Raw genomic sequence first — 23,632 nt, forward strand, 5'->3', positions numbered from 1 at the left:
CTGGGGAGACACCATAAATAGACTCAGAAGTTATATCATGGTTTTGTGGGAAAACAGTAATGTCTAATTATTAGCATATTTTATTGTTTATTTAAGCAGTAACTGTGTACTCTGTGCTGTACAGAACTCAGATAATATCTGCCTTCACTAGTTTACAATCTAAATTAGACTGACCATGAATAGCCTACACACACTGGACACCTCAGAATCATGAATGATTAGGCATATTTCTTTAAAAAGTTTTGTCACTGATGGCTTGTTTACAGTGCAGAAACGAGTTTTTAGGAGACAGGATAGGTTTTTTTAAAAATTGTTTTTTTTATTTTTGTTGAAATGTTTTCAATAAAGTCAGGTTTCTCATTCAAATACTTCATTCAAATTTGCCTTTCAGAATATTTTTCCATATTCCCTTAGTTTGCTGCTTTGACAAATGTTCCTACCAGTAAACTCATTTGCTGTTATTGAAAAGATTAGTATTAACTTGGGAAAAATGAATATGTATTCATCAATGAGTTATGCTCAGAAAATTGATAATGAATTAACTCAGTGTGCACAAAATTATAGCAAGTTGGAATATATATCACCTGGTTTAAGGCACCTAGTTCTAATACTTTGCACTTCCTGTAGTAGCTGTCTTCCATCTATTCTTGCACAGATCAGGATGAGGATAATTGTTAGAGTTGGTTTTAAAAAATGTCTGTCAAAATTTTTTTGAAGAAAAATGGCCTTTTTTCCCCCAACAAATATTTTTTTCTGGGTGTTTGATGGGAAAACTAAAATCCCCAAATCTTTTTGGTTTTTGAAAACATAATGTTTTTTGGTTTTCTAAAATAAAACCCTAATCTCTTTTTATTTTCTTCTTTTCTTTTTTGGTTGAAAAAATGAAAAATTCCTGTGGAAAACATGACACTTTTTCATTTCTTTCAAAAGTTTTCATGGAAAATACTGTTTTCTGATCAGCTGTAGTCATCATGTCTGGCTTGATTATGGAGCCCTTATTCACCATGGTGAGAACTGACTTTGTGACCAGACTTATTGATTTAAGTAGGATTATTTGTGTAAGTGCTCATCCCTGTAAGTATGAATTGCCCAACTACCCCTGGATAATAAACCTATCTATTAATGAATTAGATGCATAAGCAACCACTTGCTTGCCTAGAATGCAACACTATTTTCCACTGATGTGGAGTTTACATTATTGACTTAACAGGACAGCCAGATATTGTTAATTGTGTTTAATTATATGGATACATGCCATAAAGGGAACTAAATTTCATTATTGTATGCTGATGGAGAATTTTAGATTCACAACGGACTTAGTGATCCTTCCCAGCTGGTGGCTTTGTGCATGTCTTTGAAAGGAAGATTTGGAAAGACTCATATCACATTCCTGATTTCAAAAGGATCTTTCCATGAGCTCTGAAGAAACCACAGATGGATCAGCAGATACTGCTTGTCCACAACTTCAAGCTTCAAGTATCTAGTACTGTGACCATTTGGAAGCAGTTTCTCTCTGCACCTAGTATCTAGAATATAGACAGAAACCATACAATCCACAAGCATTTTCAGTGCTGGGTTTAGGAAAAAGTAAATATACCTGCTGCATATGTAAGTTTACTACCACATCTGCTTGGCTATGTGGCTAGGATGAAGAAAAGTTGGTCAGATTTGTTGTTTCATTGTGGCTATTGAAATAGAAGATGATTTTTCAGTCAGCTATAATGCACAGAGAAGAGTTGTATTACTTTTGGAGCAAAGAGAAAGCTTGGGAGGTTAGAGAGAGCCAGCCAAGCATTATTCCTGTGTTTAATTTGTAACATGAATTTGCCTTTTCAACCTGCATGTACTGACTGACAGTGAGTTGAGGGCCTTGGAGCTGTTGCATTACATCCTGTTTCCTTAGATTCTAATTAATCAAAGGATTCAATTTTAGGTAAAATCTATTAATGTTGTTTTGTTTAGAGAGTCAAATTCTGCCCTCAGTTATACCCATGGAACCCCACTTATTTCTATGAACAATCAGGAGAATGAAGTTAAGAAATGATCCGACGCCCACTGAAGTCAATGTGAGTCTTTTCTGTTGTTGTCAATAGACTTTGGATCAGTCCCTAAATGAGTCTGAATGGATGGCAAATTCTGCCCTCTTGTAAGTTCTCCATGGGCAAGTATCACTTTGCGACATGGAAATAAATTTAACATTTATTCACATGATCCTATGTAGAACAAGAGGGAAGTGCTCAGTAAACCACACAAGGACAGTCTGTGCCACCTCTCGTGGTGGTTGGCCCACTAAAGGCTGGCGATCACCTGCTATTGCTACTCGCTTATCTAGTTACTCCTTTAAGTCAAGTGATCCAAGGTCTGTCTGAAGAACCTGGGTTCACACCCAGATGACAACCCACAAGATAAGGTGGTTGTATGCCCCAGCCATCCTCTCCCTCAATTCCAAGCACCAATGGCTCACCGTACTTTTTTTTTCTCTCAGAAGGCCTGGTCCTGCATTTCTTGCTGGGTAAAACTGGGTAAAACGCCCATTGATTTTAGGGGTCAGTAAGGAATATAGGGTTGGCTCATAGATAGAGGCTGAAGCAGAATATTGCTTAACCCTGGCTTTTTCATAGCACAGTCTATCAATTAAAGAGAAGGGGATCATTACAGCAGTACTAGGGAACTGTTCCGTGTTTTACAAGACATAGTTATACTCTCCTCTGCTTCTCTTCAAGCAACCTCAATGCAACACCTTTCACACTGGATCTGCAATAACCTCAAGTCAGACTGGCAGGTGATTAGATACAAGTCATTTGTTATGATCACAGATGACTTGTGTGCCGATGAGGAGCAATGACTGCAAACTCTATTGTGACTTTATAATATTTAATATTGAAAGGAATGAGTTTAGGTTGCTAAACTCTCCATTTTGAATTGCAAGAGAGATCAAAAGCATGTAATAGAGCGAAGAGCCAACTTGTTAATTTGTGGAAATGAAACAGCACATAAAAATAGCACTATCTGTGAGGAACAGGGTTTGTTAGGCTATATTTGGAAAGTGATTTGCTCCTTTAAACTAGTTCTGGATGGTTGACTGACTGAAAGTGGGGGAGAAAATTAATGGGAATGCCAGGAAAATATCTTCACATAATATGTCAGTGTTTACACCTGGCTTGATAATTCATAATTAAAAATTTATGACACGTTTGGTTCTCTTTCTGCTTGTGAATTGTCCGTGAATAGATCATGACTTTTTCAAATCTATTTGTTCTGAATTATCGGCAGAATAATTTCTATAAATTTTTGATTACCAGCAAAACTTTTGTTGCAACAATTTGATATTCAAGTTGTTTTTATTGGACACACACAGCTCACATGAAATATTTGTGTTCCCTGACTGGAGGAGTATAACTCTAAGAATCACATATCTTATGATTATAAATTTGAAATTGTGCTTTTGATTATATTCTCAAATATTCAGTTAAGATTTTGCTGCTTCAGTGAATATGCCTTCCAACAAACTCATTTACTAGAATATTCATGAAAAGAAAACACAAAAGAGAAGCAAACACAATTAAAGGAAATTTCTTTCAACATTTAAATTAATATTTTCAGAATTTCCCCCCCATATTTTCCCTGCTGTATATAGCGCCATGTAAGGTTATGCAGACTGAAAAATTCCATCAAATTATTTTTTTTATCATCCAGTGGTGATGAGTCTAATGCAAAATGAATGATCTGTTGTGTGACTCTGAGAGTACCTATTACTAATGTTGGCAAGCTTGTGCCACAATAACACCATACTCAACATATAGACCTATTGAAATAGATAGGTCTGTGAAGTATGGGAGTTCCCAATATGTGTAAGGATGCCATAAACTTAGCCTTTGTTTACAATTAGTTATACACTATAGCTGGAGAGAGAGACAGGATTCAGCTTTTCTTTTCCCCAAAGGCTACCACACTTTTCAGAGCCCTCCCATGGAACTGTTCTTAATTTAAATAGCTTTAGAGGCATTCTGGTGCCAGGATGCCTTTTCCCTTCAGAGTTAAATCCCTAGCTCTGGACAAAGGGCAGGAGGAGAGCATTTTACGGAAGGTCTTTTGTGGAATGCCAGGGGAAGAGGGGCCCTGTTACAACTGATGATCTGTGACACTGTGATGTACCCGGGGAACAATCCAGACTAATGAGTAGCTGTGTCATCCCTGCCCTCTAACTAGGGGTGTCTTTCATAATGCTTTGCTGCTGTAGCCTCCAGCCTGGACTGCCCACAATCAGCCTCCAGCATCAACATGCAAGTCACTCTCAGCTATGTCTGTATGTGTGCTCCAGCCAGCCAGCCACATCTTGACTGACTGAAAGTGGGGAAGAAAATTAATGGGAATGCCAGGAAAATATCTTCACATAATATGTCAGTGTTTACATCTGGCTTGATAATTCATAATTAAAAATTTATGACATGTTTGGCAACATTTTGGCTTTCATCAGCCTTGGTTATTTTGCAGGCTGGCCCCAACACCCCCCCCACCCCTGACTAGTCTTACAGTTGTCCCCAGAAATGAATGTCTTGTACTGCCCAGCCCTCTCCTGGACAATGCAAGTTTATATAAAGTCCATTATTTTGTTAATAGAAATAATAAGCATACAAGTTGCCACCCAAATGGAGTTTCTCAAACACTTCAATTTAAACACACTGGATTAAATAATAAAACAACTTTGTTAATTATAAAGAGAGACATGTTAACTGAGTACACGTAATGAGGCATAAAGATCAGAAATGGTTGCAAGAAAAATAAACATAAAACACAACGAGCACCTAACTCAACAAACTGTGTTAAATTCAAAGCAAAGTTCTCGCCACATGCTTTCAGCAGTCTTACTGACCAAACTTCTTAGTTCAGGACCCCTTCTCCCAGAATCCAACTAATGATTCCTTTTGTTGCTTCAGATGCCATAAATGCAATGGTCTGTGAGGGGAGGGCCTTGGAGAGTTTTCCCCTCCTTTTTATAGTTTCTGTTCCCCATTTGAAAAACATTTTCAGCTGGATACCAGGAGACAAAAAGTCTATGTGGAAGGATGTTCTCTGCTACTTTTTTCTCACATGTTTGAGCTGTTTTTCTCTCCCCGGCCTGCTTGATGACTGTTTACTGCTTAGAGTCATAGACTTTAAGGTCAGAACGGACCAGTATGATCATCTAGTCTGACCACCTGCACAATGCAGGCCACAGAATCTCATCCACCCTCTCCTGTAATAAACCCCTAACCTATGTCTGAGCTTTTGAAGTCCTCAAATCATGGTTTAAGACTTCAGGGTGCAGATAATCCTCCAGCAAGTGACCCATGCCCCACGCTGCAGAGGAAGGTGAAAAACTCCCAGGGCCTCTGCCAATCTGCCCTGGAGGAAAATTCCTTCCCAACGCCAAATATGGTGATCTGCTAAACCCTGATCATGTGGGTAAGACGCACCAGCCAGACACCCAGGAAAGAATTATCTTAAATGCAAATTAAGCATAGCACATGGTCCATTGTTTAGGACAGATCTCTTTTCCAACTTCTGCTTAGGTAGGGCTGTGGTTTGGAGTATGTGCTAATAACACCATACAGGGAAATTTTATAACTTCACATATGGTGTTGCCACGTGTATTTTATCAAGATGAAACTGAACAGCAAATTATGAGTTTTCAAATGATTTCTTACAAGACATACTTTGTATAAAGATTATTACAATAGTGTGTAAGGTGTGAATACAGGGGTACATTCTGTCACAGATACTTATTTGGGAGGATAGCTTGCCTGTTCCTATATGTGAATTTTATTGCGGTTGGGTGCGGTATAAGGGTCACTTCATTGTTTGTGGTAGCTTAGATCTTTACAGTTAGCTCACGCTGCTAGTGATTATGAATAGTGAACATAAGCGGTTTCGGGGATCTGGCATCCCAATAGAAGTCTTTCAAATATCGAAGCAGTGGGAGTCAACATGTCAGCTACCCACTACAAAGGGCTATGCAGGACTTCAGAACATGGATTACAAGTCTCTGCTCAGCTCCATCCTGTTTATTGCTTAAAGTTCTTAAATCTGCTTTATCTACCCAAAAGCAACCTCACACTTGGCCTTAGCAAAAGAAGCATTATCTTTTTAATTTCCTGAAATGTAATAAATTGTTGAGTTTTCTTATATATGCCATCATAACTGCAATATTCTTTGACCTTTGCAGAGCTGGCCAAATAACAAACAGGCAGAGGATTCTCTTAGAATGTTGTTTATGTACACCAGAATCTCATCAGACTCCAACAAGAGAATGTACTTTCCTTGTAGTCAGGAAATATTATATAGAGGTTTGAGCAGATGTAGATTCTATTCCCAACTGTCGCTGACTCATTGTGCGATCTTGGGGGAAGAGATGGATCCCCTCTGAGCTTAATTTCAAACTTGTGCATAAGGTATATAGTACAATATTTAATGGGCACATAATTCGTAAAGCATTTTGTGCCTGTTGTAGAGGTGCTTTGTAAGTGCAATGCATTATTTATTTATTTGCTGCTACTAACTGTCGGTATACGTTCAGTTGGACAGTTCTTCTGGCAATTCTACTCTAAATTATGAAAGTAATTTTAGGTAGTGTCTTGTACTATACTTGAATAACATTTGTTACTTGTTTAATAATATAGGGCTGGATTATGCTCCCCCTTAGCTAAATTAAATAATACCTTATTCCACGACTGATTGTGTTGAAATAAGAGGCAACTCGTGAAATTATGACAAGTTGAAATTGCTGAGACCACTGGTTATCATGTTGAGAAGTATCATCTCATTATTTCCTTGTGCTCCTATGTCTGTCTATATCCATCAGTTATGTCTCTAAGAGTCCTATACTTAGATTGTTATCACGTTGGGGCAGTGACCATCTTTTTCTTCAGTGTTTGTACGGCACCAAGCAGAATGGGGTCCTAGTCCATGACTGGGTCTGTTCTGCAATACAAATTATTATTATTAAGTGAGATGCTGTTCAGCATAAGTAAGGATATCACAATCTGGCCCATAGTGAAATGCATGTACGGAGAAACTAAAATTCTATAGGTAAATCAAGTATCCAAGGTTGCTTGTTGTTGGTTTGGAGAATTAAGGTTCTTTTAAGACTCATTCAATTACTGTAATGCTTCTTTGCTAAAAACACTGTTTTGCTTTGTAGCGCAGGTGGAAGGTTTTGCTGACTTCCAGATCCATGCTTACCCCCACCCCCACACACGAAGGCACATTGCCCAAAAAAAGGAAAAGTAGTTTTGACAACTGTTCGGTAGTAAGAAAGATTTGCGCAAGTTGGACTCAATTCCCTAATAACTGTCAGAGTCCCGTATGTCAGGGAGAAGATTGTGGTAAAGTGTTTTTTTTTAAAACAAACAGACAACCATAATACAAACCAAACCAGCCTCAGATCATGAAAACTCTCTATAAATACCACACTTCTGTGTCATTTCAACTTTACTTAAATGAAATGGCAAAACCCACAATTTATAACTGTTTCAAGAGCCCTTTAAAAAAGTTGTTCTCAATGGAAACAAGTTACTCTTCTTTGAAATATAAACCAAATGTCTATTACTGAACCTCGAAACACATGTGGGAATTAATGAACAGGCATCTTAAATTCTTGTAAAACTAGGATGTCACTGAGGCAAATTAAGGGATGAAAGCTCTTTCTTAGCTTCAGATCTTTTGGTTAAGAATGCTCCAAAGCAGCTGCTCTGTGAGATTTAAAATTAAATTAGAAGAAATAATTGCTATAATCCCTTTGCCTAAAACAATCTTTGCCATTTACACAGGTTTTTCAACAAAGTTTGTGTAACCTGTTACTGCTGCCATCCCTGCTGTGTTCGTCTGTCATAATCCAATTGACTACAAGAAAAGCATGCTAATGATTGTAAAAATCCCACTTGGAATGAACATCAGCGGTTCCAATTTTCCCTTGCAAAGCTGAGGAACATAAAAATTCAGGTGTAGGTCTGTTCCCACCTCCCCCTACCCCTCCCCCACCGAGACTGTACAGATCAGGAGAAAACTAATACATGGATTTGGTTTTGTTCCATTGGATGAAAACCTCACTTATCAGTGTACTGTAACAAAGAGAAATATTCTATGGTTTCACACATACAGAAGTGCTGATTCTTCAAGTAAATGATAGCTTGTCAGGTTCTAAGGATTTTGTTTGAGTCCTTTATCATTTTTAAAGGTCCCCTCCAAGGATTATTTCATTCTAATTCTTTTCTTGACTGCAGTTAGAGCACACTTTAAATTGTACTAAAACCATATAGAATGTTCATATGGATTATTCTTGGGTTTGGACTAGAATAATTATGTGCAGCTCAAGGCAAAAAAGAAATGCAGTTATAAAATTAAATCATACTAATCCAATTTTAAATCTGATTTACACATAGAAATATGGCAAACTGAGCATATTATACAAGACATTTTGTTGTAAGGTAATTTTAAACCTAGTGGAAAGGATTTGGGAAAATGATGGGACACAATAATGGGGTTTAACATGTTGGGGGTGCTTTTGAACCCAATAATGTCAATAAAGGTTTATGGCCTGTTTATATGTTTAAAATCTAAGCAATACAGATGTGCACTGATTGTTCAGTGGCTCGAATCACTGCTAGATCTTCCTTTCTCACTTGAGCTTACTGCTTCCTGCAGCTCCCATTGGCTGGGAACAGCGAACCGCAGCCACTGGGAGTTGTGGGAAGCCGTGCCTGTGGATGGTCAATGTAAACAAAATGTCTCGCAGCCTGCCAGCGGATTACCCTGATGGGCCGCGTGCCGAAAGTTGCCAACCCCTGATGTAGAATCTTATTTGGTCTTCGTGGATCTGCATTCTGAGGTCAATTATAATCTTTTGTGTGTGTGTGTGGTGACTGCTGCCTCAGTATCAACTTTACATTTAAGGTTTTCCTATTTAGATTCTTTCATGCTTAGGTTTTGTCTGTTCTATTGAGGATATAGTCCCTATAAGTATGGACTCAGTGATCTTATTATAACACTTCCTCTTGGATTGTTTCCACTACTTTTGGTCACCTCATAGACTCAGACTTTTTAAGGCCAGAAGGGGACCATCATGATAATCTAGTCTTACCTCCCACACATTGCAAGACACAGAATCACACCCAAAACCTGTGGCTGAGTTACTGAAGTCTTCAAATCATGATTTTAACATGTCAAGTTACAGAGAATCCACCATTTACTATAGTTCAAACCAGCAAGTGACCCATGTCCCATCCTGCAGAGGAAGGAGAAAACCTTTCAGGGTCTCCGTCATCTGACCTGGGGGAAAATTCCTTCCTGACCCCAAATATGGCAATCAATTATACCCTCAACACACAGACAAGACCCACTAACCAGATACATGGGAAAGAATTATCTGTAGTAACTCAGATAATCCCTATCACTCTAGTGTCCAATCTCTGGCCATTGGAGATATTTGCTAATAGCAGTTGTAGATGGGCTACATGCCATTGTAGGCAGTCTCATCATACCATCCTCTCCATAAATTTATCAAGCTCAGTATTAAAACAAGTTAGGTATTTTGCCCCCAGTCCTCACCTGGAAAAGCTGTTCCAGAACTTCTCTCCTCTGATGATTAGAAACCTCAATCTAATTTCAAGCCTAAATTTATTGATGTCCAGTTTATATCCATTTGTTCTTGTGCCAATATTGGCTCTTACCTTAAATAACTCCTCTCCCTCCCTGGTGTTTATCCATCTGATTTATTTATAGAGAGCAATTATATCTCCCAGCAGCCTTTGTTTGCTTAGGCTAAACAAGCCAAGCCTTATGTCTCCTCTCATAAGGCAGATGCTCCATTCCTCTGATCATCCTAGTAGCTCTTTTCTGCATGATTTCCAGTTTGAATTGTGTAATAGAGTCTTTGGTGGATTAGGTGGCCTAGTTATTAGTTCACCTCATGCCACCTCAGAATGGGTATGTCCTGCAGTCCTGGTCCATCTTAATGAGAGGTGTGGTGAGATGGGCAGGTGGTTTGGGTTCCTCCTGTAGTAGGGGTAGTGGTAGAGGAATCTGGATCCACTCATTCAACTGTTCAGGATGTTCAGGTCAACAGTGTCTGGTCCTGAAGGTGCCCTCTGAGTTACCCTCCCTCAGTCACTTCCTACTGATATGTTTCTCTCCCAACTTCTAGTCCCCAATAAGATGAAAAGAAAAAGAAAAGGCAACCAAACAGTCAGCCCCAAACAGGATCAGCATATAGTCTTATTTCCTCAAGGATGCTTCTCAGATGCCCTTGGCAGGAGCCTGCAGGGTAGGTCTGTCCTCTTTCCCAGCCTACCCCTTTGAGATGGGTTTCTCCCTTTTTTTCAACCTTTTCTTCAGTTAGAGCATGTACTGCAGGGCTGGGGGTATGTAGGCCCAGTACTGTCCTTTAACCCCTCTGGCCCAGTGTGGGGTTTGTCTACCCCATCACAAATCCATCTTTCTGAAACATGGAAGACCAGAACTGCACACAGTATTCCAGATGAGGTCTTACCAGTGCCTTGTATAATGGTAATATCATTTTCCTATTTCTATGGGAAATACCTTGCTTAATGTATCCTGGGATTGCTTTTTCACAGCTGCAACCCATTGGCAGTTCAGAGTCGTCCTGTGATCAGCCAATACTCTCGGGTCTTTCTTCTCCTCTGTCACCTCCAACTGATACATCCACAGCTTATGGCAAAAATTCTTGTTAGTCCGTAAGTGCATAACTTTGCACTATTAAATTTCATTGCATTTCTATTATTGCAATTTTCAAAGTTGTCCAAATTTTCTTATATGATATTCTGCTCCTCCTCTTTATTGTTAATACCTCCCAGCTTTGTGTCACCCACAAATGTTAATAGCACACTTCCACCTTTTGTGCCAATGAAAATGTTATATAAGATTGGACCCAAGACCAATCTTTGAGTAAATCGACTAGTATGATAGTTCACTTTTCAGCATGACCCATGTAGTCTCCCCTTGAACCAGTTGGTTACCCAACTATCAATTCTCCTATAAATCCCCATCTTCTCCAGTTTAACTAATAATTCCCCATATAGAATTGCATCAGATGTCTTACTGAAATCCAGGTAGATCTACTGCATTTCCTTTGTCCAGAAAAACAATCTTCTCAAAGACAGAGAAGAGATTGGTCTGGCACATTCTACTTTTTCTAAAGCCATGTTTGTATTTTACCCCAATTACCATTTACCTCTGTGTCCTTGCAGTGGTTTGACCATCGTCCCTCTCCCTCTCAGGCTCAGAGGGAGGCCACTCCGCCTCCCTGCGGCACACCGATCAAAAGTAAATGAGCTGGGGAATTAGCAAATGACTAGTCTCTAGTCCTAGCCCTTTGGATGGGGCCTAGCAAAAATCTGTTGTTAGCCTAGTTTCCTGGCTGGGACAGACAGCACATGCATTTGCGTGCTCTGGCCCCCTGGGAGCAGTCTTTAGCCCAGCACTCTGACTGGGGCACACAGCAAATTCAGTCAAGCTCAGCCCTGTATGTGGGGCAGAGCAGAAACAGTTTCTAGCCCAGCTCCCTTTCTGGGCATTCAGCAGACAGAGGCCATTTGGCCTAAGGTGAGGAGGCAGCCACCTCAGTGTGGGGTTGGCAGCAGGAGGTAGGGGGACCTGGGCCCAACCTACTTCACCAGGTCCCATCCCAGTGTCTTAACAGTGGCAGAGGGGTCTGTTACTGGGTCAGTGGAGATCCCACCAAAACATGCTGACTCATGCTCTGGCAGCAAAACCGGACTACCACAGTCCAGAGATAGAGCTCCATAGTCCAAGGGTCCTTTGTCTCTTTGGGTTACTTGTCAGACGGCAGTCATGGAAGCTATTCAGGGTCCTCCTCCTGGATCTGGGGTTGGCACAGCTTGGTCCCTGGTCCAGAGGCCAGCAGCAAGGCAGAGGCATCCGACTCCTTCTTTGGCTCTAGCCCAACTGAGCTGGAGGCCCCGCCTCTTTTACTTCATGTTCTGCCTATCTGCTTCTAGTACGAGGGGCAGGCCTGGCCTGGCTCCACCCCCTAAGGGAGGAGAGTGGTCCCTTTACCTCAGGCTCAGAGAAGGGGCAACTCCACCTCACTACAGTCCTTAGCTAATCTGTCTTTCAAAATTTGTTCTAAGCTTGCATACAACTGAGGTCAGACTAATGGGCCTATAGTTTCCTGAATCACTTATTTTGCCCTTTCTTAAATATAGGTACTATATTTGCAATTTTCCAGTTAAAGGGTATAACCCCCAAGTTTATGGCTTCATTAAAAAGTCTTGATATTGGGCTTGCAATTTCATATGCCAGTTCCTTTTAATATTCTTGGATGGAGATTATCTGGGTCCCCTAATTTTGTCCCATTAAGCTTTTTGAGTTTGGCTTCCACATCAAATGTGGTAATTTATACTTACATAACCTTGCTCCCATTAGCCACCCTGCCACTGTCCCCAAGCTCCTCATAATCCCGATTAAAAACTGAGGCAAAGTACTTGTTTAGGTGTTAGGCCATACTTAGATTATCTTTATTCTTCACCCCATCCTCAGTTCTTAGCCGTCCCAATTCTTCTCTCTTTGTTTTCTTTCATTTCTGTGGCTAAAGAATCTTTTACTATTGGTTTTAATTTCCTTCATAAGGTCCAATTCTGCTTGGCTTTTGGAAGTATTCGTTTTTCCCCTTCACTTTGTGACTCCAAGAGGTAGCTTTCATTGATGATACATCCCTTCTTCCATTCCTTGTAGGCTTCTGCTGTTTCTTAATAACCTTTTTGACATGCTTCTCCATCCAGTAGGGTGTTCAACCCTCCCTATGGTTTTTCCCCCCATACTTGGGATGCAGGCTTCAGGAAGTTTCTTCAACTTTGACATAAAGTAAATCGTCCTCTACATTCAGATCCTTGTTCTTCAGTCCAGTTCACTTCCCTGACTAATTCCCTTAATGTTTTAATGTTTGCCCTTTTGAAATCAAGTTCCTTAGTTCCAGGCCTATTTTTGTTGATCCTTCCATTTAGTTTAATTTGATTAACTCATGATCACTCAAACCAAGGTTTTCCCCTACAATCAGTTCTGCTAAGAGGTCCTCAGTGCTTTCTAATACTAAAGCTAAAATGGGATCACCTTTTGTTGGTTCATTGACTACTTGAAGAATCAATCTGTTGGCTATCACATCCAGAAATATTTGGGCCCTACTATTATTAATAGCACTTGTCCTCCAATCTATATATGGGAAATTAGTTTCCCATAATCTCATAATTCCCTGTAGTACACAAATAAAGGGCAATGCATAGGGTCCAATCTAAGGAAGGAATTTGACTCAGAGAAATGATCACGCCTTAGACTCGGGTTTTTAACAACCAGGAAAAAAAGAAGGGTTGAGTATTCAATATATCGTGGTGGAGGAAACAATAAGATTTGGTTACAATGTGTTGGGGAAGAGGGATTAAGTCTAAAATGACACTAAAATTGCAAGCCCAAGACACAGGTTATGAAAACTCTTAAAAACAACAAAAGTTATTTGAGTACAAACTTGATCTTTTAAAAAGGTGTTCAACTGTTGACATAATATCCCTGTGTGTAAGCAGCCAACTCAGAACAATGTAAAATAAACTGTACCAAATCTGCTGTTCTCAAAATATTTCTTGTTGAAGAGGATAAAATTCATCAGTCATGAAGTAAAATCCCATGACGTGTGCCTGAGGGTTCTTTTACGAATATTCCTTTTGAAAAATAATTCTGAGAACTTCTCCCTGTGGCTTCAGCACTGTGAAGTTTGTAACACAAAGCTAGGAATGTTGCTAGATCAGTTTGAAAAGTAAAATTGGAACTTTGAGACAAGTTTGTCAAAATTGATAAGTAATAGTACTGAGAAGTCCTGTAGGGAATTATTTTTGTGTTTCCCATTTAGGATTCTATGATATTACTTGCTACAGAAACTGAAAAAATTAAAGAAAAACATAGCCATTAAATTACTGCTCAAAAATGAATAATCTTCTGGATTGTAGCAGGGATAAAATAAAACATGTCTACTCTGGAACTTCAGAGCTATACAACCCAAAAGTCAGGCCAGAGAAGGTTTCATTTTGGACGCGTTTTCTCTGCTAAATCTGGGATCCAAGTGTTAGTTGGAAACAAAGATCATTTTTCCAGCAACCTTTGTATCTGCCATGCCCCAGAGAAATCATCAGAGAAATAATGGAACTGAGGTGACTGTGTGTCAGGATGGCCAGTGTTAGCTCACCGTTTCCTTGTGCTCCCCTGTCTGTCTTGTCCACCTGTTGAGTTGTCTTATGCTTGTTCTGTAAGGGCTATGGAGCAAGGGTAGTCGTTTTGTTGGTCTGTGTTTGTACAGCACCTAGCAAAATAGGTCCTGGTCCCTGAGTAGAATTCCTACTGCAATACAAATAATAAATAAAATATATAAATGACACTAATAACCTCATGTGCTATGTAATGGGTATCATGCTCCAACATTAAATCAGGAAATTTTCTTACCAGCCACCATAACTTTATGAAGTTTTCTATTAAAAATGGTTATAGGTGACTGGTTAGATGTATTCAGACTAATTACAGTGACTTGCAGGTTGGCAAAGGGGCTGTCATTCTCTGTGGCCATGTTGTATGCCATTCTAATAAGGATGCACTGTTTGTTTTGGACTTCATTCATCTGAGTATGTATCAACACAGACAGATTTCATCAGTGATACTATCAGAGTGATTCAAAGAAAGTGTTTTGAAACACTCAGATGTTATAATTGCTTACAATTCTTCCATGAATAGATTAGAAACACAAATGACAGATAATATGATATCCTGGTGGATATTAATATCATAATGTATTCTGACTTGAGTAATAGCTGTTGCTTTGGCCAGTGCCCTCAAGTAGATAGCTTCTTTTAGAGGGAGAAATGGTTCACTTTGAGATTAAAAATATTCTCTCTTCCTTCCCCCACTTTGCTCTTATTGCAATAGAAACATAACTGCATATAAAGTTTTGTAGGCAAGAGTCGTGAGTGACTGCATTACTCAGGAGCAGCAAAACCACATGGGAGTTGTTCAGGTCATCCAAAACCCTTCACTCAAAAGCACACCAGACCACCCTGCATTTTTGTTTTGCCTTACATTTAACAGAAACTATTTTGGAAGTGTTTTGCAGCATTCTTTAAATGTTACAGTATGCTGTATATACCTCTAACATGTAGAACCACTATTAATCCAACTATATGCATGCTTTGAGGGAAGGAAAATGTATGTATGCAGAGAAGAAAGTTAAACTCCTTATCCATCAGAGATGCCCAACCCCTATATGAAATGCACAGTTTCAATGCCTTCATAATATGTAGTAACATAGATCATCTAAATTCAAATGGAAATAAGCAGCAAGAAATATTTTATAGGAAGCTATGGATTAACCATAATTGTTAGGTCACTGAGTAAAAATTTGGATGAATACCTATGTATCTGATTATTAATAACATTAATTGTTACTTGTCTTACTATGGCATCTCCAAGCCCCAGCCATGGACCAACACCCTAATGTGGTAGGCACTATACAAACACAGAACAATACATTTACAATCTAAGGCCCCATTCCTGTAAACACTTATGCACATGCGTAATTTTATCATGCAGCTATTCATAATAGTAAAGTTAAGCGTGTGAATTTTTACAGGATTGGGGCCCAAGTATTAAGATGAGAGACAGGTGGATTTAGATAGATTGGGGAGCTTAAGGAAAATGTGAGACAATACTGATCAAGGTCATAGGACATTGGGGTGTGCTGATATTAATGCCTAAGTGTTATGGGTTTTTTTTTTGTAGGTATCACAGCAAAGGAGAGTTGTAAGGAGGATAATTTAAGCTACTTTGTGCATGTTTATAGGGAGCTTCTCCCATGTGTGATGGGCATGTAAACAGGGTGGCATGCCCCATTAAAGGTAAAGAGGCCTGGGGCCAGCCAGCCCTATTCAATTCCCCCAGCTGGGAAGAGGTCAACTGATCTCTGTAATGGGCTGAGAGAGTTCAGTTGGGAGAATCTGCAGTGGAACTGAAGGGAAGGGCATGTCCTCCTTTCAACACTGACAGAGGCAAGGGGAACAGCCTCTGAGGGTATGTCTACGCTGCTGTCAAGGTTCCTCCCCCACTCTGAACTCTAGGGTACAGATGTGGGGACCTGCATGAAAAACCTCCTAAGCTTATCTTTACCAGCTTAGGTCAAAACTTCCCCAAGGTACAAAATATTCCACCCGTTGTCCTTGGACTGGCCGCTACCATCACCGAACTAATACTGGTTACTGGGGAAGAGCTGTTTGGACGCGTCCTTCCCCCCAAAATACTTCCCAAAACCTTGCACCCCACTTCCTGGACAAGGTTTGGTAAAAAGCCTCACCAATTTGCCTAGGTGACTACAGACCCAGACCCTTGGATCTTAAGAACAATGAACAATCCTCCCAACACTTGCACCCCTCCTTTCCTGGGAAATGTTGGATAAAAAGCCTCACCAATTTGCATAGGTGACCACAGACCCAAACCCTTGGATCTAAGAACAATGAAAAAGCATTCAGTTTCTTACAAGAAGACTTTTAATAAAAATAGAAGTAAATAGAAATGAAGAAATCCCCCCTGTAAAATCAGGATGGTAGATATCTTACAGGGTAATTAGATTCAAAAACATAGAGAACCCCTCTAGGCAAAACCTTAAGTTACAAAAAAGATACACAGACAGAAATAGTTATTCTATTCAGCACAATTCTTTTCTCAGCCATTTAAAGAAATCATAATCTAACACATACCTAGCTAGATTACTTACTAAAAGTTCTAAGACTCCATTCCTGGTCTATCCCCGACAAAGACCAGCATATAGACAGACACACAGACCCTTTGTTTCTCTCCCTCCTCCCAGCTTTTGAAAGTATCTTGTTTCCTCATTGGTCATTTTGGTCAGGTGCCAGCGAGGTTACCTTTAGCTTCTTAACCCTTTACAGGTGAGAGGAGCTTTCCCCTGGCCAGGAAGGATTTCAAAGGGGTTTACCCTTCCCTTTATATTTATGACAGCTGCAATTAGTTGGCTCAGGTCATCTGAGTTGGGCATGCGGGGCTTGGGCTTTTGGGTTGTTTAGTTGTGGTATAGATGTTTGGGCCCAGGCTTGAGCCTGGGTTCTGGGGCCCCACAAGTGGCAGGGCCCCAGAGCCTGGACTCCAGCCAAAGTCCAAAATATAGACAGCAATTTACATTCCCGTAGCCAAGCCCCATGAACCCAAATCAGCTGACATGGGCCAGCCGCAGGTGTTTAATTGCAGTGTATATATACCCAGAGACCTGTAGGCCAGGGTTGGCAGAAGAACTGCTTGATTTTGATGCTTTCCCTAAATTTTATGTTGAAAAAATAAAACTGTGTCTAAAAATAGACTTGGATGTAGCTAAGGCTCCTTCCTGGGAAGGTGAGGAGAACCAACCATAATTTTGGGTTTAAAAAAAGATACAGAATGAAGCTGGAGAGTACAGTATTTTCTCCTTCTTAGAAACAGTTCCTCCAGAAGACAGGAGAGAGATGTTTTTGAGACAGTGGGGAGGAAGCATTCACTGCCACTCTATGTGCCGTTACAGTACCTATTTGGACATGAAAGAGGATTTCATTCTGCACTGCTATCAAACTGGAAATATTCAATTAGAATTTGTTTTTACTGTTTAAAAATTTTGTGTTTACAGAAAAACTAACAAAATTTCCCATGGTTGTAAAAATCCGTTAAAAAATCAAGTTAATATTGATCCTTTAATTGTTTTTTATATAATAGGTATGAGTAGGAATGTGTGAGTATGGGCAGGCATTTGAAGGAGATCCTCATATAAATTGATTTACAAACAAATTGTCCACTGAATGTACACTTGGGTTCTGATCATGTAATGTGTAGTAGGTGAACTACTGCCTTTTCCTGGCATCTGATTGACTTCAGTGGGACTTCATGCACTTACAGCATCTGTAGGACCAGGGCTATAAATAAGTGAACTATCATTGGTACCATGAAAGCATTTTATATTTGTTTGTATTTAATTTTGGCTGTTAAGATTTTGTTCAGGATTGTTTAATGGGAACAGATTTCCTAGTTCTTTACTGATGATGCTAAATAACTTCTGTCTTTTAGCTGAACATACTACATGACCTACACCAAAATGAAGTGGAAAGGAATTTTGAAAATATAGAGGATGAAACTAGTGCCCGAAGCAATATAGACAGAAAGATGTGTGAATTAAGAGCAGAGGTAATGTTTTTCCAAGGCATATCTAACTTCTTTTGCAGATACATAACTCTGCATATATATCAAATACTAGTTTCTATGAAGTTAAAGTTTGTAACGTTATATATCTTTGGAAAATTCAATGACTCATGTACAAACCATTGTAATGATCAGTGTCTCCTACACACAAAAAAAGTTCTGTAATAGCAGACAGGCAAGGAAAAAATAGGAAGAGAAAAATTGCTGATTTTTTGGCATTTAACAATAACATTGTGCAATGATATCAGCTTGCAGCAGACTAAGAAACATTTGAACGGTGCAGAAAGGAAGAAATAGTTCATTTCCAAAGATGTTTGAGCAAAAATGCATGTCTCATTGTGAGTAAAACTCATTAACAAGTTCAATCTGTTGCTGGGTTTGGTGTCTCAAGATATTGTCAGATCCAGTGACTTATATCATCTATTTAGTAGAAATTTTGGTGGACTTGATGGAGTTCTTGGAAGACATTCTCACAGTAACAAACAAACAGTATAATTTTATTTTTGTCTTGTATTGAACTGATATTTGAGATACTTGTCAAATAAAATTGTGGCAAGAATGTCTCCTCCTGCACAGAGAGTGTCATGGATTCTGGAATTCTTTGTTCACAGTTTTTAGATGAGAAAAAAGTAATCCAGAGTTGATCATCTGTATAGTATTAATCATTGCACAGAACTGCCAAAGATCACCCACACTGAGTGACATTTATGCCTGTAGACCACCACCCTGCCTGATGGGACAGCAGCGCTGCTAGAATTTCACACAGGCAGGCAGCAGGGATTGCCCTGCCATTGATTCTTTCAGATCCTGAGGTCTTCTGCAATGCTCACTCAGCTCTCATAGCTGCCACAGAATAACAACCAGGGAGAATAGGTGGCAGCAGAACACTAGGTGAGATGAATGACGTAAACCCATACATCACAGGTAACTAAGCCCACCCACTCCTGAATCCCCTCTCCAGCTGCTTCTTCTACCTGGCAATAGAGATCCTGTATGAAGGGGGATTCCAATAACATGTTTATAGGGAGCTCGGTGGGATCGGTTACTGCCTCCCATTCATATTTGCTCCCTGTCAGTGACTGTGATTTGTGATTTGTATCACCCTGAACCCATGCCTGGCATGGCTTTTTGTAGTGGTGGTAATGTAATGGTAATGTGAGTTTCTGAGAGAAACATCACAGATGGAACAGCTGTGCACAACTTAGCTATGATTGGCTGAATTTTAAGAATGGCTACTCGCAATCAGAATAGAACTGTGAGTAATCTTTGACATAGGTTCATGTTATGTGTCCATATTGTTCAGGGTAACTAAAAATCTTGATACAAAAAGAAGTTTGGAGAGAGCTCATTAACAATGCAGAGGTGATCAATGATCTATTAGTTAATGCAAAGGACTGGGACTTGAGTCTGCCTTCAGTTCTTAGATGTGACACAGTCCTCATGTGTAATGAGGGCAAGTCACTTACTCTTTGGGTCTTAAGTTCCCGTTCATAAAATGCAGATAATAAAACTTCGCTACGTCACTAGAGTTAAATCAATAAATACTTGGGATTCTCAGACACTCTGATGATGGGCTATGAGAGAGTTCTTTCATTTCATTGTGCTACAAGGGTTTTTGTTGCCTTTCTTTATATGCAAAAGTCTTAATGTATACTTCATATGTGCTTTAATTCCAAGACCACAAAACATTTGTTGGTAGGAAATTGCCATTTATGCTATCTCTTCAGGACAAAGATGGCTCAGATATGTTCTTAGAGGAGCAATGCCTCTAGCTCCACTTCTCATGTTGCCTGTATGAATGGGAAGTAAGAGTATGCTAAATTCCCAGGCAGACTGCATGCTAAAACCAGCTTCCCATAGGCCCTGTTAGAGCAAGAGAACTGATGTATAGGACAAGAGGTCTTTCTGTTCTACTTTGTCGCTATTTTCAACATATAAAGCACAGTGATAGCACAGGGCTCTTCCCTATCACAAACATGAGTTGAGTCAAATTTAAAAAAAAAAAAAAAATTAAAGGGACACTCTCTCATAGATATTTATTTTTAAATTGACTAATTGTAAAACATTTCAATATGATAGAGCACTATTTAAAAAGGCTGTCCTGACTTTGGGGGAATGAAAGAAAATCCTGTACCTATTGCCACGTTCTGGGGGACAATTCAGACCAGTGGGGGGTTGTATCATTGCCTGCCCTGTAACCCTGGATGCCTTAAATGCTCTGTTGTGGTGGCTCACAGCCTGGACTCTGGCAGCCACCTGAGAAGCATGACGTGTGTGTTAAGCAGCTCTGGCTTAATGCTCTGATTCCAGCAGCCTGTTTGTTACATGCCAATCAATGAAGGCTTCGTTGCTACTAGCCAAGTGAATCTAACACATGTCCAGTCTCAAATTTTCCCAAAACCATGTACTCTGCAATGTCTGGCCCTTTCCAGGACCATTCAGAGGAATAATAATGTTGTGCATTTTGTCTCTTTAGAGAAAAAAACAAGCTTATCATGTCAATTCAAACACAGCAGTGGGTTGGTTTAGATAAAAAAAAAACAAGTGTATTAATAAAGGAAGATAGGATTTTAAGTGAGTTCATATATAAAGGATAGAGTTAGAAAGGGCTACAAGGAAAGAAAGGTGGAAAAACTCTTTCTAGAAATTAAGACTTAACAAAACTATAGTCTTGGTTCAAGGTAAGATGTTTACCATGCTTTCTTCTAGCAAGATCTCTGACCCCCGACATCTCCCCACACGTACACACACACATCCTTGGTCAGTATCTCTCCCCAGAGGCAAGAGATTTTTGTTCCTTTGTCATCTTATGTGAAAGATAAGATGTGGTTCTTTGCTCCTTTCTTCTAGTCCAGTGAACCTTTGAAATGGATTTTTCTGATGGTTACTCCTCAAAGTAAAGTTCATTCAAGCTGCGAGGAAGGAGACATGGAGTGTGGTGGTGAAAGAAGTTCCATGCTGGTTTCTTATCTCACTGGTGTTTTCAAAATGCAAAGGGATCTGTTCCTGCCCACTCTGAGGTAAATCAATGGCCACTAGCCATGTGATTGCTAATCAACTCTGATGACACCCGGCTGGAGGCATCAGCTTGTCCTGTATTTGGGAGAAATCTGTTTACCCACTCCCCAGACTTGCCTTGTAAACGTTTTTTAGTCCCACATTTTCTTCATATTTGTATGGTCCCTTAGGCATTTACCAAACATATTCCATGCAAAAATATGAATGACCAGTGTGTTGTTTTTCCTGTGATACCTTACACTATCAGATTATGGTTCATGGCATTAATGCATTGGAGCATGCTGAACTGGTCATGCCATCTGAAACTAACTACCAGAAACCAGTGAGCCCTTTGCTCCCTTCCATTGGGATGCGGTTAGAGTCACACACACCTTTTTATAAGAGATTTTCTTCTCCGCTGAATATAGTTTTTTTTTCATCTAGGGACTATATGGGAAACAGTGAAACTGACTCCACATAAAGAACTGTGAAATACTCCAAGTCAGTGGCTCTCAATCTTTCCAGCTACAATACCCCTTTCAGGAGTCTGATTTGTCTTGCATACTCCAAGTTTCACTTCACTTAAATACTACTTGCTTATAAAATCAGATATAAAAATACAAAAGTGTCATATCACTCTATTATCATTTTACCATATAATTATAAAATAAATCAATTAGAATATAAATATTGTACTTACATTTCAGTGTATAGTATATAGAGCAATATAAAAAAGTCATTGTCTGTGTGAAATTTTAATTTGTACTGACTTTGTTAATGCTTTTTATGTAGCCTGTTACAAAACTAGGCAAATATCTAGATGTATCTACATGTATTCCCTGGAAGACCACTGCGTATCCCCAGGGATACATGTACCCCTGGTTGAATACCACTGCTTAAATAAGCCAAGTGAAAAATAATTTTCTGTTAGAGTACATTAACATACAGTTATAAATATTGATTTCAGTGTCATTACTCCTTATTTTATTTTGTTAGAAATGGGAGGCGAATCAGGCCCAGTAAACACGAGGTTACACCATTTTAGGGGATTACAGGACACAAAGAACGAAGTTCAGAATATGGAGGGAAAAGGGAGAGGCAAGGCATGAAGAAGAGCATAGAGAAAGTAGGAGGAAGTGGCAAGATCTACTGTTAGAGAGAGAGAGATGTTATGAAATGCCTTGGAGGCTAGAACTGGGAACTTGAATCTGACGGGATAAAAGATAGGAAGACAATGAAGAGGTTCAGATGAGTGAGTGTTGTGGTCATATATAAAGTAAGCTATGCAATATTATTTTTTTCTTTATATCATCATATTGTAAAGTATCCAAATGGTTCTCCAGAATTAGGCTCATTGTCTCTTTATTATTTAATTTCCCTACATTTCCACAATTAAGACTTCAGTAAATTGAGTCTGAGTGTAGCGAGGAGACGTGACCTCCCTCAGAGAGTGACAGGGAGGAACCACAACATGCCCCCTGGTGGGCCGAACCAGGAGAGCCTTCCACTGCCCCGCCGGAAGTGGAAGGGCGAGACAGGAAGGGGAAGTACAAAAGGAAGGCCTTGCAGCTCAGTTGGAGTGGAGCTATCAGAGGAGATGAATGCATCCTGCCTGCTGCTGGAGCCTGCAGAAGAGCTGCCAGGGCTGCCTCAGGACTGGCCAGAGCTCCCAGGACTGCTGGCTGACCAAGATGCTGAGGAGTTGCTGGGGCTGCCACCTGTGGACTGGACAGATCTCCTTGGGCTGCCAGCCGACGAGACGCCGAGGAGCTGCTGGGGCTGCTGCCCACGGACTGGCCAGAGGGACGATATGACAGATGCAGATACACCCAAGGGGGAGAGTAGGAAGCACCCCAGGGAAACCAGGCAACAGTCTGGTTGGGAGCTGGCCTGATACAAAGTTAGCCTGTTGTGGGTAAATTCCCGCTGACCCAGTAATGGACCATTCTGTTTGGACCCTGGGCTGGGATGTAGTGGAGTTGGGCTGGCCCGTGTTCCCCCGCCAGCCCACCGCTGGGGAGGCTGTACTCCCACTTCTTAGGCCAGGAGGCCTGTGATCCTCGGGCACCCTTACCCGAGCCTAGCCAAGTGGCACTAGACTGTGCTTGGTGCTCACCCTTACCTGAGCCCCATAGACAGTGCTTGGTGCTCACGTTTATCTGAGCCCCATAGACTGCCTAGTTGTTCTGCCCTGATTGCGGGCCAGAGTGTACTCATTGCTTTGATGCCTGGCCCTGACTGGGCCTGAGGCTTATAGACTGCTCAGCTGCTGTGCCCTGATTGAAGGTCAGAATCTACTGACTGTTTACTGCCCTGCCCTGACTGAGGGCCCGGGGCTCATAGACTGCCTTACTGT

General features: G+C 40.3%; 1 protein-coding gene across 2 annotated transcripts in view; it reads left to right on the forward strand.

Annotated features, from left to right (window-relative positions):
* CCDC102B (coiled-coil domain containing 102B) overlaps positions 1–23,632 on the forward strand; it is a 361,276-nt gene that overhangs the window by 70,415 nt on the left and 267,229 nt on the right. For both annotated transcript variants that reach the window (XM_048840158.2, XM_075125326.1), the window contains exon 5: positions 18,148–18,264. In XM_048840158.2, coding sequence (XP_048696115.2) covers positions 18,148–18,264 — 117 coding nt within the window. The remainder of the gene's footprint in view (positions 1–18,147; positions 18,265–23,632) is intronic.

This window comes from Caretta caretta, chromosome 2, assembly GCF_965140235.1.
Source record: "Caretta caretta isolate rCarCar2 chromosome 2, rCarCar1.hap1, whole genome shotgun sequence".
NCBI classification, from domain to species: domain Eukaryota; kingdom Metazoa; phylum Chordata; order Testudines; family Cheloniidae; genus Caretta; species Caretta caretta.